Genomic DNA, 20713 nt, shown 5'->3' on the forward strand with positions numbered 1-20713 from the left:
TTGGATTAGTAACAACAGCTTCTCCACAATCTCCATACAAACAGGTGCACCACAAGGCTGTGTGCTTAGTCCCCAGCTCTACTTAATTAATATTTATGAATGTGAGGCTAAGTATAGCTCCAATACCGTATTCATCTTAGCTGACAACTACACTGCAACTGACTGAATCAAAGGTGGTGATGAATCACCATATAGGAGGGAGACTGAAAATCCTGCTGGTATGGAAACACCAATGTCCTTGTGCAGAAAAGTTTACAACAAGTAGTGGATACAGCCCAGTCCATCACAGGTAATGTCCTCTCCACCACTGAGCACATCTACACAGGCTGTCACAGGAAAGCAGCATATGTCAAGGACCCCCATCATCTAGGATATGCTCTCTTTTCACTGCAGTCATATGCTCTCAGTCATCAGGAAGGTGGTACAGGTGCCTCAAGATCTGCACCACCAGATTTAGGAACAGTTATTACCTCTCAGCCATTAGACTCTTGAGCCTAAAAGGATAACTCCACTCGATTTCACTCACTCCATCACTGACCTGTTCCAATAACCTATGGACTCAATTTCAAGAACTCTTCATCTCATGTTCACAAAATATATTGTTTATTTATTTATTATAACTATTATTTACTTTTTTTCTCTCTTGTTGTATTTGCAAGGTTTGTTTTTTTTTGCATATTGGTTGTTTGTCCGTCCTGTTGGGCGGGATCTTTCATTGATTCTATTTTTTTTGTATTTACTGTGATTGCCTACAAGAAAATGATCCTTGGGGTTGTATATGGTGACATATATGTACTTTGATAATAAATTTACTTTGAACTTGAACTTTGAAGCTGAGCAGATTCTTACCTCTAACAATCCACTGCACACATATCGACTTGTACTCAAACCATGAAGAGCTCAAATAAAAAATGTGCAATTTATCAGAAATATTCCTATATAGATGGCCTCTGGAATTTTATACATACATTGTAACCCAGAAAACAAGTTAAAATTACAGGCTGGAACCCTTAGAGAATTGTGTATTTCAAAATGCAATATCTACTTACAAATCTAATGAAACCATTGTTCTTCACACTCTTGTAAAACAGTGCCAGCTTTTGAGTCAGCCAGCATTGGTTTTTTTGTTCCAGGGCTCAAATTTTGTTGTACTGATGAGTCAACTGCTAAAGCAGTTAGTCTGGACATCCTGTACTCAATGTTATAGGCATGCTGAGACAAAAGGATAGCCCACCTCTGCAACCTTAATGCTATCATCCTGGAAAAAACAGGTTACAATCACAGAATGACCAACAACAGCATGTGGTCATTATCAAAATATCAACGGTCTCCTTAGCAAGAAATACAATCTGTAAACAACCATCAGTTCACACCTCTCTGAGAATAATTTTTCGTTTGCTATTCTGGTTGGTGCTCCTGATGCATTAGTTTTAAAGTTCTCAACACCATCGCCTGTAACATCACTAACTGCTGTCACAACTCCATTGCCAAATTCATCCCATGTTTTGGCACAGTTGGTGACATATTGCATGACTCACTTCTGAGGCTTTTCTTACACATACTACATTTTATACAGGTCAATGTAACCATTATGACAATCTTTCCTTAGTCACTGATAGCATCATATCAACACTGTGGCAGGTCTGGTACAAAGTAGATAAAGTACTGGATTATAACAAAAAATGAATGGCCCAGTAATACTTTTGGAGCTTTTTGGTTCTTAGACAAATTGCTCTAAAAGGCCATAGTCTGCTTCCAACAAGTTAACTTAAATAAATTGGTTCTTTTTGAATGAACATACATTTCCCCCATTTTTGTTACAATTTTCAAAACACATCAAGTACCTTAAGGTTTTCTTCCTCTATGCTCAATACAGAGAATTACACATTCCAATTGTCCACATCTTCTCAAGGTTTCACAAAATACCTTCTTATGTTTATTGACTAATAACATCTCACTAAATACCTGGTATATGCATCCATTGTCAATGTAGAGCACTGTCAAAATTTAGATCAACATGAATAATCAAATTTTGCTTTAACTTTGAAATCATGGTTTCTCATAATACAACCTGTGACATAGGTACTGTGTGAAATGCTCTCCTTGTAATGTTCTTTCACTCAGTATAATGTAAACTTCTCTTCAATGTATTTTTTGCTGTAACCGTTTTCTTCTTTATGAGCACGGCTGAAATACCACAGTTTAAGCTTGCTGGACTCCATTAAGCTATTAATATTGCAACCATGTACATTTGCCTCTACAATTAAAACAGCAGGCAGCTTTGAACTGACAATGTTAATAATGTTTCCCATCAATCTAATCTTTAAATCAGTCACACTCAAATAACCTAGCCTCTCCCTCTATCATTCCTGCCTTTGATCCAAGTGCCAAGTTTACGTTAATGTTTTAAGCTAGCTAGAACACCTAATAATTTTAAGAGGGTACTTCTATAAAAATAGACATTCAAAACCTAAATCTTTAATAAGTTCTCAGATGCAACCCAAAAATACACTACATATGCAAAGCCACAACAGACAATTCTCTGCAAATATATTATCATTATTCATCTCTCTGGATCTCTAGTTAAGGTCACAGCTTTCCAGAGTTTCCCAAATGGCACAAGGCTTAAATGATTTTGTAACTTATCTACTTAATGGAATACCATATATCCTTCAAGACACAGTTTCAGTATGTCCATACATTGCCTCATTGCACCCTTGCCCACTACTTCAATAACATTTTTTAACCCCGTCCCAACCCAAAATTCCATCCTTCCCATGCATTATTTGAAAGCTCCTGTGCCTTGTTGTAAGACTGAGGTTTCCAATACAACCAGTTTGTTCCTGGTCTGCCATTATGCATTAACTAAAACAAATACTCAGCTTGACTTTTTAAACTGTACTCATTTTTCCCATGTGCTGTTTCTTCCCTCATAAAGTTTTGTACTTCTTTAATAATTAATAAACACAATCTTTATGAGTGACAGTATAAAAGCAACAAAGAGTGCTCACAGCCATGGTACAATAGAATATGTAGTCCCAGAAGATTATCCGGGCTGCTGAGTGGCATTAGGCTCATTTGTACCAAAGTACTGGAGCAAAATTTTCTCTTAGGCTAATGTATTCCTGTGACTTATTCAACTGATGTTTGTCTTGGCCAAAACAATACATTCCCAATGTGCTCAAGCCTTTTTAATCTGGGTGTACTTGCTAGAAAATTGAAGATAGGCCAGTCTAAGCCCAAGAGGCTGTTGATTAACAAAACCAAACTAGTAGAGTAGGAGGTGGAGGGCATAACCCTACCTCCATCAACCCCTGCTTCTTGCCTAATTCCATTGGCTCCAGACTCCTCACCAAACTGGCCTGTGAAGAATTTCCAAAAATCAAAGAATAACCAATAATAATGGAATATCTGATGGGGCAAAATGCCACGTGGTCCATCTCAATCACAGCTTATCAAAAGACTAGTGAGAGAAGAATCCAGCTCAGAAAATGACATAATAATTAACAAGCATTCCTAAAAGAATGAATAAAAAGGAAAACTGAGTGCTAAAGTCTAGGAAAGTACAAGTTATCTGGCAATAAATGAGCAGGAGGACAAAGTCTCATCTGCTGTTGCCAAGCAAGCACTAAGCAGTCATACTTTGGTGTCTCTGTTTAAAATATTCTTAACTAACGCATAAATAACAACTGAAATAAAAACTGTTACTTCCCCAAGCCATCAGATTGATCAACACCTACAGCCATTAACCCCCCCATCACCACTACTTTATTATTTCCTGTCAGTCAACTTACGTACAGATACTCCTGTGCCTAGTGTTATATTATGTATATCCAATCTAAGTATATAAGCTAATCTTATGTATTTATATTTATTGTGTTATTTCTACTTATTGTGTGTTTTTGCTGCATCAGATCCAGAATTACAATTATTTTGCTCTTCTTTTACACTTGTATACAGAAGAATGACAATAAAGAATCTTGAAACACTTTATAAATGATTTTAACTGTTCATCATCCACACAAGTACACAAAAACTACAAAGGAGTATTTTGTCCACCCTTCCATGTCGATGGAAATAATGGTTTAATAATCTTCAAAATCCAAATAAAACTAAAACACTAATAAAGATTTCCACTCATCGCACTTAATTTAAATGAACTTCAAATTCATAAGACTAAGGTAGTAAAAGATGCATATATTTGAAATAATGTTCAGGATCCTGAATAAAATTTCTTTGAACTTTGTGCAGACATCCTTCATAAAATCTTAATATAGCAAAAATGATCTAACCCTTTAAAAACTATATTGTTACACAAGTATCTGATTTCATTGAAATTGATGTCAGTATCAGCATATATCTATATGATTATAAAAAATGGGAATCGTGTAGATCCTCATCCTTACCCCAAGATCTAAATCCATAAAATCATGCAGGTCCTCCACCATTTGTAGTGAATAGGACGAATCAAATCAGTTATCAAAAGTCTTACCATTAGGTCCAACATCCATAAAACTGAGTCGTGTGCAGCATGAGGTTACCAACAATGTTGACAAATTGGCTGCATGAACTCTGCAAACAAGAAACATATCATGTTTCTATTATCTTAACTCTTAATCAAGCCATCAAAGTTACACAGCCATTTAAATTTGAGTGACTTTATCATTTCTAAAGGTGAAATAAAGTACTTAGAAGCTACTAAAGCACAAGTCAGAAACTGTGTATGCATTGTTCCCAAGCTTTAACTAGATTGAATTTGGAAAATGAAAATGAAAAATCATGTGCCTATTTCACAAATCAGCGAATCAACAAGATGACCGAGATGTGTTGTTTGCTTGTCTGGGAACAGTAAGGATTGGAATATTTGTGTTATTTAAAGTTCAGGCCAAAAGTTACGAGCTATATAGGCTAAAACAACTTGGTTTCAATTTAAAGCAGGAAAGATCTAAAACATTGTCATCCACAGCCCATATAAAGATAGGAGAAAACAGTTGTGTTATGTATACTACTGTGCTTTACACCTTGGTTCGAAGAAATGTTGTCTCATTTCTATATACATTATATGGTTCTATATGTTACATACATGTATATAGTTAAATGACAATAAACTTCACTTGACAACTTGCGATAAAATTCAAAGCCCTTACAGCTATCAGTGACTCAAGAAATATCCAGCAATCACTTCTTTCTGTTTCGTGTTAACAGTAACTAATATGAAACATTGCTTTCACCCACAAGATTGATTGTAAATCAATTACCTTTGAGGTCAAATCCATGGGCAGAACAAAGGAGCCAAATGCTGGAATCACCCTTCCATCTATCACCTGCAGTCTCTGTCTGACACCTCAGTCTCACTTCTATCTAGTGGCTATGTTCCTTCTACATTGGTCCCAGTTTCTGTTCTTCGTAATTATTCAGCAACTCTTCCTAAAAATGTGCAAGGCTTAAATTGTGCATGGGTTAGCATATTACTTACCTGGCTCCTCCAAAGTATCCATCTTGTAATTTCCTTAAAGTTGACAGAACATAAGGATCCAAACTGGTGCCATTATCAACTGCAACATAAATATTGAATCCAATTGAAATGATAATAGTTGCCTTGGCATCGCAATCATAATTTACATTCAAGTGTCAAACCTTCTCATTTCCAACTAACAATGAGAAATTCTTTTCAGTTTCCAACTAGCTTCCCTTTTATAATCAGTGATTTTTACTAACTGGTTATTTCCACTGGAACTCTATGGAGCCATAGTGCTTACTTTTCCATTAGTTTATTCACTACTGCAATTATTTTAAAAGAAAATAAAACTTAACATAGCTAATCAAGTGTAAGTGTAATTTTATATCTGCATAACATAAACATAAGTAATTTCAGAAAAGAAATTAAAACATGCTGAATAAATGATATTACAATACAATTAATCTATGTGCATTCATAGTTCATCAGTTGCGATATTCTTCCATGCAAGACAAAAATACTCCATAATGAACACCAGTTGTGACAAGAATATACATAGATTACGATGTAGCTGGCCTGGGCTGGCACCAGTGGAATCAGCAGTTGGTCTGCCACCTGTCTTCAGGAGAGAGAGAGATAAGGAAAACAATGGAGCAGCATTTGGAGATGTTAATGAAGGGGAAGGAGAGCTGTCAAGATCCGCTCCCCCTTTGAACCCTGAACTGTTTGAAGTGATGGACAGGCGATACCCCAGCAGGGGGATAAAAAGGGACAGGTTCGCTAAGGCAGCACACACACGACACCTGAGGTAACAAGACCCTGGAAGCAGTGCGTCTCTCACAAGTCGGTGGGAAGTACCAGGCCATAGACGCACAGGGTGGAAAGGCACGATCGGAAGGAACCTGGTGTGTGTCCACCCTTGCCTGGGTGCTGGTTCACCGCAGAGAAACGATCGCATCTGGAAACGGAGGGGTCACGGTCAGTGACCTCAGATGACATCACAAAGGACTCGCCCGAAAGCTGACTGCGAAGGTCTGTGTGGAAGTCGTTTTGAATATTCATTCGTTTTTGCTTTCTCTCTCCTTCCCCCACACTGTCCATCTCCCACGGCAGCGATTACTGCAAACTGAACTGAACTAAATTGAACTGAACTTTGTGTCACTTTGAAACTGGTCATTTACCCCTAGACAACGATAGAGCTTGATTGATCCTGTTATCTGAATTCTGTGTACATGTATGTTTATCATTGCTGAACTGTTGCATTCATTATCCTTTTGATTAGAGTACTGTGTTGCTTGTTTCTTTAATAAAACTTTCTTAGTTCTAGTAATCCAGACTCCAACTGAGTGATCCATTTCTGCTACTTTGGCAACCCAGTTACGGGGTACGTAACACAGTCAATAATCAAAAGAGATAGATATATGCCCTTTCATAAAAAATATAATTGACAAGTAACACAACTTTGTTAATTTAGAAAATTAATTATCATTTGTTTATCCAACTATGAATTACAAGAGATACCCTGCTTTCCAATGGTCAATTAGGAGTTTTGGTTCAATGAACCAGTTCTGCAATTCTTTCCAACTGAAATGCATTTTATCAGTTCCAGATTTTAGCTCTAAAGCTCTTACAGTCAAATCATTACCAAACATTAATTGGCTCAAAAATTAAGAACGATGCCTGCAAGGTACCTATGGAACAAACACAGGCCAACTAACAAAATTAACAAATTTAAATGATTGTGGGATTTTATTAAAAAGTTAGAGACATTTTCAATCCTATAGGGATTATATTCTTGACTTACTGAGCATGGACTGTAAAATTGGAAATGTTACAGTGGGCCGCCCAGTCTTTCTCCAGCAACGACACAAAAATGATAACTCTGTTCGAAGCATTTCGACGATCATTCGATTATCAAGAGCAAGATAGAACTGCTGCTGATCAACAAACTGTAAATACACAAATTTTGTTAAATCATTAGGCAATTGCTAATTATTAAAAGAACAGAAGGGAAATTAGTACCAAACTTTCACTGAGCAATTCCAGTGCAGAATATATCAAGCATGAAAAATGAGACAGAAATGTTTAGAGGGGCAACTAAACTAGTGTAAAGGAGACTATGTTATTTATACAAATTTTCAGAAGGTAATCAGGGAAAGATTCATACCAACTGAATGATGGGCCAGAACTGCAAACTACGCTTGAAATTCATGTTCCTAAGTAACAATTAGGAATGTAGATGAAGGAGACCAAGGCTACGTCTACACTACGCTGGATAATTTTGAAAACACCGGTTTCGAGTAAAAACGACAGGCATCCACACTAAGCGTTTTTCAAAATATCTCTGTCCACATTAGATGGATATTTGGGCAAATCTCCTCCTACTGGGCATGCGCAGGACACACAGAAAACAAGCGAAGAGGAAATGATATACTTCGTGCGCGTTTGTCCAGTTACAGAGTAGAAAAACTTTAAAGGAATTGCTCTTGGCTCTCGCACAGGAGGACTTAAAACTTTAAAAAAAACAAATATTGGAGTGTATGGAGGCAACTGACAGGGAGTTCACGGACAGTATGACCCAGCTGACGACGAACATTGAAAAACTAACTCTGTTACATTAATAAAGCACCTTGTTAAATGTATAAAACATCTGCATCAGCGTTATCTTGTATTTCCATACAATGTTACATTAGGCTGTTACACATCTATTGTCAGAGAAGTACTTGCATAAATAGGTAAACCACCTTCATACAAGCAAGGACAGAAAACAGGGCGAAGTGAGTATACTTATTTATTCAGTAAGCTATGGGTCAACTGGCTTCAGTCTCGTCCGTCTGTTCTGAAATTGTTAGGTGGTGGCGTTCAAGAAAACAACGAACATCTGTTTTGGCACGTCATGACAGCGTTTTTAAATATTCAAGAAAAGCTCACTTTACAATTTAACTCTCACGCTGTTCACACCGACTGCGCGTTATAACAGCTTGCGCAGTACCAAGCAGAAGCAAAAAAAAGCATTGTTGTTGTGGTGTTGTCATGACAGCGTTTTAAAATCTCTCCAGTTACCCCGTACACACTACCCCGGATATTAAGCGTTTTCAGGTTTATTCACTCTGGAGAGTGTTTTCGAAAATCTTCGTTTTCGGGAGCTGAAAACGCCGGCTCAGTGTGGACAGGAGGGCAAAACGAAGAGAAAAAGCTTTGTTTTCAAAATTATCCGGCGTAGTGTGGACGTACCCCAAGTCTAGAGGCAATGGGCAGGGACATAAATTGGCACTAGCACCTCAGTAATGTACTTAACACCTCATTGATATATTTGTGTTACAGCCTCAAATGTTCAATTTATTTAACTATGACCTAAGTGGATAGAGCCATATAATTTGATATGCTAGGCATTTTGAGGTAAAGGAGGAGGTAGTGTTGGGTCTCTTAAAGAGCATTAAAGTGGATAAGTCCCCTGGGTATGATGGGATTAACCCCAGGATATTGGGAGAGACAAGAGAAGAGAATAGATGTCCTTCAAATCTAAAAGGAGATACTTTCATTAAAGAACAAATAAAACTTCTCAAATGGAATTGAAAATAAGGTGCATCTAACTTACCTGAGGAGTAAAAGCAAAGATCTCATCCCGTATAATATACAACTTTGATGTGCCAAGAATACCCATGTGTCGATAAGGCCGACCACTCAATCCCAATCTTTTACTGCAACCTGTCAACAAAATTAGATCTACATGTCAGCTGTATTTTAAAGACTAAAGTCAGTAACTCTCAAACCTGGTACATTGTGTTCACTTTTGGTACAAGCACAAAAAAAAATGCACTGGAGAAGACATAGGGAGGACAACTGGAGAGATTACCGGACTAACTATTCAGATACAGTTTGGTGAGAAAAGCTTACTCTTGTTTGATTGTCTATGTGGGTTGGAGGAATTCCCCAAAGTATTTTTCCAGAAATAGCTGCATTTATTTTTCTACTGCATGGCAAGGGATTTCAATCTTCTATGTAGTTGCAACACTTCTATCTAATGATAGGTCTTGTTGCCTTTTTGTACTGCTTATATATCAACATTGGACATCTGTAATAAGAATTCACCACAGTGCTGGAGGCCAGTATGATTCCAGTATTGGGGATATTTTGGGGTATTATTCCAATAAGGGGCACCTAGGTAGCATAGCGATTAGCACGATGCTATTACAGCTCAGAGTTAGAGGTCAATTGTGGCACTCTCTGTAAGCAACTTTGTACGTTCTTTCCCATATGCACATTGATTTCCTCCGGGTGTCTCAGTTTCCTCCCAGTGGTTCGGAGGTTAAGTGGTCAGTGTAAATTGTCCTGTGATTAGGCTGGGGTTAAATTGGTGGGCTGCTGAGTGGCCTGGCTCGAAGGGCTGGGAAGGCCTGTTCCGCGCTTTATCGCTAAATGAAATAAAGATTGCTAATTCAGGAGGCAAATGGTTTGTTACACCTTCTTTACTGATTTATTGTTGAACATCAAGCATCTGAAATGATCATGTCCCTTCTTCAGAATTGAGTTACGAGTTCATTAAGTGCAGCTAATGCTTCACAGAAAATCAGTAACATTCAGTAACCAAAGTTATTTTTGGATCATTGGGGCCTCTTCCAGGAAAGATGGGACCTGTACACAAGGACGGATTGGACCTGAAATGGGGTGGGGTTAATATCCTAGTCGGAAGGTTTACTAGTACTGCACTGGAGGTAGTGGGGTGGGGAAAAGTTTAAACTAAAGTTGCAGGGGACGGGAACCAGAGTGCCAGAACAGATAGTGGAGTGGTTATGGAGTTGAGCCTAATACAACGTCAGGAATCAAAAGGTTGAGTATGGTAGGACTAATGTTCTGAGCTGCATATACTTCAATGCAAGGAGTATTGTAGGAAAGATGGATGATCTTAAGGGATGAGTCTGCACGTGGATTTTTGACATTGTAGCCACTAGTGAGACTTGCTCACAGGTGGCTGTCTCACTAGTGAGACAGCTCGATGTTCCGGAATTCCATTGTTATAGATGTGACAGAGTGGGTGAGATTAAAGGGGGAGGGTAGCATTACCAGTCAGGGAAAATGTCATGGCAGTGCTCAGTCAGGACAGACTGGACAGCTCGTCTAGTGAGGCTTTATGGATAGAACTGAGGAATAAGAAAGGTATGAGGTATGACCACGTTAACGGGATTATATTATAGATCATCCATCTGCCCACAGGACTTAGAGGAGGGAAATTTGTAGAGAGATTGCAGACTATTGCAAGAAACACAAGGTTCTGATTGTAGGTGATTGTAACTTTCCATATATTGACTCCCATATTGTAAAAGGGCTGGATGGGAAAGAGTCTGTGAAATATGTTCAGGAACGTTTCCTTAATTAGTACACAGAAGTCCGAAATAGAGAGCGTGTAATACTAGATCTCTTATTGGGGAATGAACAGGGCAGGTGTCAGAAGCTTATGTAGGGGAACACTTTAAATCTAGTGATCATAATGCCATTAGTTTCAACGTAATTATGGAAAAGGATAAGTTTGGTCTTTGGGTTGGGATTATAAATTAGAAGGGATTTGGCAAATGTGGATAGGTCGTTTGCTGGCAAAGGTGTACTTCATAAATGGGAGGCCTTCAAAACAAAAAAAAAGTCATTGAAAGTGGGCATGCAGGTACAGCAGGCGGTGAAAAAGGCGAATGGTATGCTGGCATGTATAGCGAGAGGATTCGAGTACTGGAGCAGGGAGATACTACTGCAGTTGTACAAGGCCTTGGTGAGATCACACCTGGAGTATTGTGTGCAGTTTTGGCCCCCTAATCTGAGGAAAGACATCCTTGCCATAGAGGGAGTATAAAGAAGGTTCACCAGATTGATTCCTGGGATGGCAGGACTTTCATATGAAGAAAGACTGGATGAACCGGGCTTGTACTCGTTGGAATTTAGAAGATTGAGGGGGGATCTGATTGAAACGTATAAAATCCTAAAAGGATTGGACAGGCTAGATGCAGGAAGATTGTTCCCGATGTTGGGGAAGTCCAGAACAAGGGGTCACAGTTTGAGGATAAAGGGGAAGCCTTTTAGGACCGAGATTAGGAAAAACTTCTTCACACAGAGAGTGGTGAATCTGTGGAATTCTCTGCCACAGGAAACAGTTGAGGCCAGTTCATTGGCTATATTTAAGAGGGAGTTAGATATGGCCCTTGTGGCTACGGGGATCAGGGGGTATGGAGGGAAGGCTGGGGCGGTGTTCTGAGTTGGATGATCAGCCATGATCATAATAAATGGAGGTGCAAGCTCGAAGGGCCGAATGGCCTACTCCTGCACCTATTTTCTATGTTTCTATGTAAAAGTGAAATTTTGAGAGTACAGAGTTTGTACATTCCTATCAGAATCAAAGAAAAGGATAACAAGCTTATGGAACCTTGGTTAAGAAAAAGAAGGAGGTGCATAGCAGGTGTAGGTACGCAGGAACAAATGAGGTTCCTGCAGGAAACGCACCAGGTAAATTTGGAGGCAGGTTGGAAGTTGGAGAAAAAGTTGATGAAGTTGATTTAGGATAGATGCAAGAAGCAGTACCAATGCAGTCATTGCTGTAGCATAGGAAGAGCTGGAGAGCAATGGCAGTGTAAGTTTGGAACATGGACTCTTCGATATAGCCAACAAAACGGCAGGCACAGCTGGGACCCATGCAAGTGCCCATGGCTACACCTTAGGTTTGAAGGAAGTGGGAGGATCTGAAAGACTAATTATTGAGGGCAAGGACCAGTTCCGCCAGACGGAGGAGAGTGGTGGTGGAGGGGAACTGGTTGGGTCTATTGTCCAGAAGGAAGCAGAAGCAGAAATATAAGTATTTGGATAGACAGGGACTGAGTAGGGATAGTCAACATGGTACTGTGTGTGGTAAATAGTGTCTAACCAATCTTGAAGCTTGCAGACGGATTTGGACCAGCTGGCAAAATGGGCTGAAAAATGGCAGATGGAATTTAATGCAGATAATGTGTGAGCTGTTGCATTTGGAAGGACCAATAAGGGTAGATCTTACATGGTAAGCAGCAGGGCACTGAGGAGTACGGTAGCACAGAGGGATCTGGGAATACAGATCCAGAATTCTTGAAAGTGGCATCACAGGGGAATAGGATTGCAAGAAAGCTTTTAACATATTGGCTTTCACAAATCAATGTACTGAGTACAGGATTTGGGATGTTATGTTGAAATCATATAAGACATTGGTGATTTGGAGTATTGTGCGCAGTTTTGGTAACCTACTACAGGAAAGATATACATAAAATTAAAAGCGCGCAGAGAAAATTTTAAAGGATGGTGCCAGGACTTGAGCACCTGAGTTACAGGAAAAGGTGTGAAAGGTTAGGATTTTATTTCCTGGAATGTAGAAGATTGAGGGTCGATTTGACAGAGGTATACAAAATTATGAAGGGTAAATGCAAGCAGACATTTTCCACTACAGCTGGAGGTCATGGGTTAAGGGTGAAAGGTGAAATGTTTAAGGGGAACTTCTTCACTCAGAGGGTGGCGAGAGTGCAAAATGAGCTGCCAATACAAGTGATGGTTGTGGGGTCAATTTCAGCACTTAAGAGAAATTTGGATAAGTACATGGGTGAGAGGATATGGAAGGCTGTATGCCAGGTGCAGGTCAGTGGAACTAAGCAGATTAATGGTTTGGCACAGACTATATGGGTCGAAGGGCCTGATCCTGTACTGTAGTGTTCTATTACTCTATGACTCTGACTTTATAACTCTCTTTACTTTATACTTTATTGTCGCCAAACAATTGATACTAGAGCATACAATCATCACAGCGATAATTGATTCTGCACTTTGTGTTCCCTGGAGTACAAATTGATAGTAAATATTAAAAATTTAAATTATAAATCATAAATAGAAAATAGAAAAGGGAAAGTAAGGTAGTGCAAAAAAAAAACGAGAGGCAGGTATGGCCTAGATCTGGATCAGGAACGGGTCAGAATCTCAAAGTAAAGCTGACAATTTCCACAAGCAATGCAAATAAAGGAACAGATTCGCTTACCTAGTCTTGTATAGATCTGAGAAAGAATACAAGCTGGCTGTACACGGATCGGTAAGACTTCTGATACAGTTTCAACGCAGATTCCATGCATCTCTAAAACCTCCTTTATTCCCATATTTTCTGCTATTATTGCCACTATTATAAACAGAAAATATATTACAGAAGGGAATATAGAAGATTTTCACCAATGTTCATGGAATTTAAACCTATCATCATTGAAGATAATCTTTAAGTGCATCTCAAATATAACTAACTTTCACCTTTCAAAACCCAACTCCACGAATGGATGATCAAGAGAACCAAATTGCCTCTAATTTAATAATTTCACTTAGTTAATCTTAATAGCATTGGAATGATGCATGAGAGCCCAGGAAGGCAAAAATAGAATTTTATGATATTTCATTTTTGGTAGATTGACTGGTCCAGACATAATTAAATAATGAGCTGAAATCAAGCAGATTCTTCAGTATAACAGAAACTAGAATAAGCATTTGAGGTCTTCAATCCACAATACAGCTCACTGAGCTGATCTGTATCTTAATTCTATTTGCCATGGTAGCCTTACTAACAAAAAAAAATCGATTGAAATTTTCAATTCATCTAATATCGAGCCTTCCTGGGGGAAAATTCTGCACTTTTTAATGCTCCTTGTAGGTGAGATTGTATTTACTAGCCTCACCTAATAGTGAATAAATTCTAATATAAACATTATGCCTCCTTATTCTAAATTCCTAGAATGGGGGAATTAGTTTCCCTGAGCCCAGCCCACCAAATTCCACTGATCATTCAAAAAAAAACTCAGTTATATTATTCACTTTATTAATGCTGCATTCGAAACCATTTGAACTAAAGACCAACATTCCACTTGCCTTGCTGAAAAACAGTCATTAGCAATTCGTATGAATAAATTCATAAATCTTTTAGTGTTTAGAAGCAGCGAAGCATTGTTACTATTGCCTCTTTCTTATTCCTAATCTATTAAAATAATTGTTGTCTTTCTTGAGTCTTCATTCTCTGCACTGAGTTCAAATTGCCACACTTTAAGTTGGTCTATTCTCTCAATCTATCACTTTTCTTTGTGATTTTATTCAAATGGCCTCACAAATTTGATTTGAATAGTTATTCCAGGCCACTGAAATTTAAATTTGCTAGAATTTCTCTAAATCTTTTAATGCCTGTGGTAAACCATGTATATATGTTGTAACTCGGTTACCTGTCTGGACACACCCCTCTGCTGACTGCCCCTGTGGCTCCTCCCACAGAGTCCTGTATAAAGGTGTTTGCCTTGCCCTTCCCCCTCAGTCCGGGGGCAGACACTCACTGTGGAGGTCGTATTGTACAGCGAATAAAAGCCTTTCAGTATTTTACCAAACTTCAGTCTTTTGGAGTAATTGAAGGTGCTTCAATGCCTACATAAGGTAGTGGAATCAGCGCACTACATCAGGGAAAAAACCCCTCCCAACCATTGAGCACATCTACATGAAACATTGCTGTCGAAAAGCAGCATCCATCATCAAAGATCCTCACCACCTAGGCCATGCTCTTTTCTTGCTACTGCCATCAGGTAGAAGGTACAGCTGCCTTAAGACTATCACCATCAAGTGCAACATCAGTTAGTACCCCTTAACCATTAGGCTCTTGAACAAAAGGGGATAACTACACTAATTTAAGAGCTCTTTTATCTTGTTATTTCATGCTTGTTATTTATTGCCATTAATTTATTATCAGGATTTGCACAGTTTGTTTACAGTTCCTGATTTTTAGATCCTGTTTAGTTACTGCTCTATAGATTTGCTAAGTATGCCCACAGAAAAAGAATCTCAGGGTTGTATGTGGTGACATGTATGTACTCTGAAAATCAATTTTACTTTGAACTTGATGCCGTTTTCCTTCATTTATTAACTACTACCACTGTGGAGAATTATATGGAATTTGTAAGTGAACTGCACAAGAACCTGAAGGAAATAGGAGCAGGCATAGTCCCAGAAAAAGTCCACTTAGTTCCTCAAGTCTGCTTTACCATTCAAGTCTGCTCCACAACCCAGCTTCTCCTCTGTACTGGCCCTAAACTCCCCAATCTTTCCATACATTACCTCTTCTTCAAATATCTCCAATTATTTAAGCTTAACAATCCAGCAGGTTAGAGAGTTCCAGAGATTCCTCCATCCTCTATGAGAAACTCAGCTGTATCTTAGTTTTAAAAGTTTGAAACTCTCTCACCAATGGGAACATCTTGACATGACTCTCATCCCAAATGGGATTTTATAAGCTTCAATAAGATCACCCTCATTCTTCTAAACCAATGCAGACCTAACTTTTTTAGCTACTTGTACTTGTTGCAGGAATTAGGCCAGTGAATCTCTTCTGATCTGTCTATAAAGCTAGTAACTTTCTTACACGAGAGAACCAAAACTGTGCACAGTACTACTCACAAAAAATGCTGGTGAACGCAGCAGTTTTTGTGTGTGTTGCTTGAATTTCCAGCATCTGCAGATTTCCTTGTGTTTGCACAATACTACTGGTTTGCCCTTACCAACATCCTGGATAATTGTAATAATACTTCTCTAAAACAATTCAAGTCTTGATACAATTCAAATTCTGCTGTAGGCACATTTTGTTGTTTAATTATTAAAAGAGTTTTGAATTAAGTTGAATTCTAAGGAATTATCACTGAACAGTTGTACTGTCGATGTAATCAGTCTACTGATGATCTGTTATGCCTTGGGCCAATGATAATTTGAACTACTTTCTAAGGTCAAGCCACTGGAGTGGAGGATGGTTAAGTGAGATTTATCCCTTTGAATTCAGTTTTCTCAGGATTCTTAGTACAGTATTTAGCCATAAATTACCAACCCTTGACCCTGCTCTCTCCTACATATTCAACGAAATGAAAAGAGACCTCTGTCCTCGAGAAGAGAATATATGGTCAAAGTAATTTTTTTTAAACTGGCATGCATCCAATAAATATTACATCCTCAAAACTCTTAAAGAACTTTAAACCAATTAAGCCTGTTTATTTCTTATTCAAAGTAGATTTATTTTCAAAGTACATAAATGTCAACAAATATAATCCTAAGATACATTTTCTCATGGACAGACACAGTAGATACAAAAGAACACTGAAGAATTAATAAATGATGTTCTCAGGGAAATGTATGGCAGATATGTGGCAAATGCTCAGAATATTTGCGTGGCATTCCGCATAGGTATGTTCCAGTGAGAAAGGGAAAGGATGGTAGGGTACAGTAACCGTGGTGTACAAAGGCTGTTGAAAATCTAGTCAAGAAGAAAAGAAAAGCTTACAAAAGGTTCAAAAAACTAGGTAATGATAGAGATCTAGAAGATTATAAGGCTAGTAGGAAGGAGTTTAAGAATGAAATTAGGAGAGCCAGAAGGAGCCATGAGAAGGCCTTGGTGAGCATTCTACAAGTATATGAAGAGCAAGAGGATAAGGCATGAGAGAAATAGACCAATCAATTGTGACATTAGAAAAGTGTGTATGAAACTGGAGGAGATAGCAGAGGTACTTAATGAATACTTTGCTTCAGTCTTCACTACGGAAAAGGATCTTGGCGATTATAGGTGCAGACACAAGGAAATCTGCAGATGCTGGAAATTCAAGCAACACACACAAAGAATGCTTGTGAACACAGCAGGCCACGCAGCATCTATAGGAGGAGAAGATGGCGACGCAACGCAGCGCGTGCGGCTGTTCTGAATGATATCGATATGTGTTAACTAGGGGGCCGTGCACAATCCTGATTTGATGGAGACAGCCGTGAGAAGCACAGAGGAACACCTGGAGAAACTTCTGAAATGCCCGCTTCGCTGCCACTGTGCGATCGAGAATCTTCGGAGGGGAAGGCCTCGAATCCTCGGCTTTGCCTATTCCCTGTTGCCAGGGTCGGGGTTGAAGCGTTTGGCAGAGATGGTGCTCGGTGCTCGCTGTCGGAGAGCTGGTTGGAGGCTCGGAGTTTTCGGATGAACTCGGAGTCAGACTGTGGTCAGATGCTTCCAGGACGCTGCATCGGCAAGTTTGCGGCGCTGGAGGTTCACCGTCTGCGTGAGATGATGGGACTTTCGAGAGACTTTGAGACTTTTTCCCGTGCCATGGTCCGTTCTTTATCAAATTACGGTATTGCTTTGCACTGTTGTAACTATATGTTACAATTATGTGTTTTTTGTCAGTTTTTCAGTCCGTTTGTCATGTGTTTTTGTGATATCATTCTGGAGAAACATTGTATCATTTCTTAATGCATGCATTACTAAATGACAATAAAAGAGGACTACATGTCCTCATAATCTAATCTAATCTAATCTAATCTAATCTAAGAGGTACAGTCGATGTTTCGGGCTGGGATCCTTCATCAGGACTAACTGAAAGAAGAGATACCTCTTCCTATAGATGCTGCCTGGTCTACTGCGTTCATCAGCGTTTTTTGTGTGTGTTGGTGATCATAGGGATGACTTACAGTGGATTGAAAAGTTTGAGAAAGAGGAAGTGCTGAAGCTTTTCGAAAGCATCAAGTTGGTTAAGTCTCCGGGACCAGACAAGATATACCCCAGGCTACTGTGGGAGGCGAGAGAAGAGATTGCTGAGCCTCTGGCAATGATCTTTGCATCATCAATGGGACAGGAGAGGATCAAGAGGATTGAAGGGTTGTGGATGTTGTTCCCTTATTCAAGAAAGGGAGTAGAGATAGCCCAGGAAATTATAGACCAGTGAGTCTTACTTCAGTGGTTGGTAAGTTGATGGAAAAGATCCTGAGAGGCAGGATTTATGAACATTTGGAGAGACATAATATGATTACAAATAGTCAGCATGGCTCTGTCAAAGGCAGGTCGTGCCTTACGAGCCTGATTGAATTTTCTGAGGATGTGACTAAACACATTGATGAAGGTAGAGCAGTAAATGTAGTGTATATGGATTTCAGCGAGGCATTTGATAAGGTACCCCATGCAAGGCTTATTGAGAAAGTAAGGAGGCATGGGATCCAAGGAGACATTGCTTTGTGGATCCAGAATTGGCTTGCCCACAGAAGGCAAAGATTGGTTGTAGATGGGTCATATTCTGCATGGAGGTCAGTGACCAGTGTGTGCCTCAGGGATCTGTCCTGGGACCCCTTCTCTTCATGATTTTTATAAATGATCCGGATGAGGAAGTGGAGAGATGGGTTAGTAAATTTGCTGATGGCACAAAGGTTGGGGGTGTTGTGGATAGTGTGGAGGGCCGTCAGAGGTTACAGGGGGACATTGATAGGATGCAAAACTGGGCTGAGAAGTGGCAGATGGAGTTCAACCCAGATAAGTGTGAGTTGGTTCATTTTGGTAGGTCAAATATGATGGTAGAATGTAGTATCAATGGTAAGACTCATGGCAGTGTGGAGGATCAGAGGGATCTTGGGTCCGAGTCCATAGGACACTCAAAGCTGCTGAGCAGGTTGATTGTGTGGTTAAGAAGGCATACGGTGCATTGGCCTTCATCAATCGTGGGAATGAGTTTAAGAGCCGACAGGCAATGTTACAGCTACATACAACCCTGGTCAGACTCCACCTGAAGTACTGTGCTCAGTTCTGGTCACCTTACTACAGGAAGGATATGGAAACTATAGAAAGGGTGCAGAGAAGATTTACAAGGATGTTGCCTGGATTGGGGATCATGCCTTATGAAAACAGGTTGAGTGAACTCAGCCTTTTCTCCTTGGAGCGGTAGAGAATGAAAGGTGACCTGATAGAGGTATAGAAGATGATGAGAGGCATTGATCGTGTGGATAGTCAGAGGCTTTTTCCCAGGGCTGAAATGGCTAACATGAGAGGGCACAGTTTTAAGGTGCTTGTAAGTAGGTACAGAGGAGATGGCAGGTGTAAGTTGTTTTTTTTTTTTACGCAGAGAGTGGTGAGTGCATGGAATGGGCTGCTGGCGACAGTGGTGGAGTCGGATACGACAGGGTCTTTTAAGAGAGTCCTGGATGGGTACATGGAGCTTAGAAAAATTGAGGGCTATGGGAACCTTAGGTAACTTCTAAAGTAAGTACATGTTTGGCACAGCATTGTGGGCCAAAGGGCCTGTACTGTACTGTAGGTTTTCTACGTTTCTAAAATCCGCACACATCAAGCCAGACAAAAAAAACCAATGTACAAAAGACAACAAACTGTATAAATACAAAAAAAAAACCCAAAATAATAAGAATAAATAAGGAATAAATATCAAGAACATGGGATGAATAGTTCTTGAAAGCGAGTTCAAAGATTGTGAGAATAGTTCAGAATAGGAGTGAGTGAAGTTGAGTGAAGTAATCTCTTCTGGTTCAACAGCCTGATGGTTGAGGGATAATAACTGTTCCTGAACCTGGTGGTGTACAGATCTAAGGCCCCATACCACCTTCCTGACGGCAGAAGTGAGAAGAGAGCATTGCCTGGGGTCCTTGATGATGGATGCTGCTTTCTTGCAACACTGCTCCTTGTAGGTGTGCTCAATCGTGGGGAGCACCTTCTCCTGATGGACTGGGCTGTATCCACTACTTTTCGTAGGCTTTCCCATTCAAGGCTGATGTTTCCATACCAGAATGTGATGCAACCAGTCAGTATACTCTCCACTGCACATCTATAGAAGTCTGTCAAAGTTTTAGATGACATTCTGAATTTCGTAAACTTCTGAAAAAAGTAGAGTCGTTGCCACGCTTTCTTTGTTATGTGCAGGGCACAGGACGGATCCTCTGAAGTGATAAACCCCAAGAAATTTGAAGTTACTAGCTTCTCCAACTCTGATCCTCCAATGAGAATTGGCTCATGGACCTCCAGTTTCCTCCATCTGTAAGTCAATAATCAGCTCCTTGGTCTCGCTGACATTGAATGAGAGGCTGATGTTGAGGAACCACTCAGCCAGACTTTGAATCTCCCGCCTATATGCTAATTCATCACCACCTTTGATTCAGCCAACAGTAGTGGTGTTGTCAGCAAACTTAAACATGACATTGGAGTTGTGCTTAGCCTCACAGTCTTAAGTGTAAAGTGAGCAAGGCAGGAGGCCAAGTACACAGCCTCGTGGTTCATCTGTGCTAATGGTGATTGGGGAGGAGGTATTACCGGCAATCTGAACTGACCGGGGTCTGCAAGTAAGGAAATCAAACGGCCAAGTTGCACAAGGAGGTGTTAAGGCCTAGATCTTGGAGCCATGTGGATATCTAATCTACACACGCAACAAAATCCAACAACATTAATGA

At 39.7% G+C, this 20713-nt stretch overlaps 1 protein-coding gene across 3 annotated transcripts in view; it reads right to left on the reverse strand.

Annotated features, from left to right (window-relative positions):
* The window catches only part of phka1a (phosphorylase kinase, alpha 1a (muscle)), a 158150-nt gene that overhangs the window by 56952 nt on the left and 80485 nt on the right, over positions 1-20713 (reverse strand). For 2 of the 3 annotated variants that reach the window (XM_072270557.1, XM_072270555.1), the window contains exons 14-18: positions 13491-13625; positions 9057-9166; positions 7263-7407; positions 5477-5555; positions 4493-4572 (exon numbers count right to left, since the gene is read on the reverse strand). In XM_072270557.1, the coding sequence (XP_072126658.1) occupies positions 4493-4572; positions 5477-5555; positions 7263-7407; positions 9057-9166; positions 13491-13625 (549 nt within the window). The remainder of the gene's footprint in view (positions 1-4492; positions 4573-5476; positions 5556-7262; positions 7408-9056; positions 9167-13490; positions 13626-20713) is intronic. The other variant, XM_072270556.1, reaches the window with a different exon arrangement.

This window comes from Mobula birostris, chromosome 10 (genome assembly GCF_030028105.1).
Source record: "Mobula birostris isolate sMobBir1 chromosome 10, sMobBir1.hap1, whole genome shotgun sequence".
NCBI lineage: Eukaryota > Metazoa > Chordata > Chondrichthyes > Myliobatiformes > Myliobatidae > Mobula > Mobula birostris.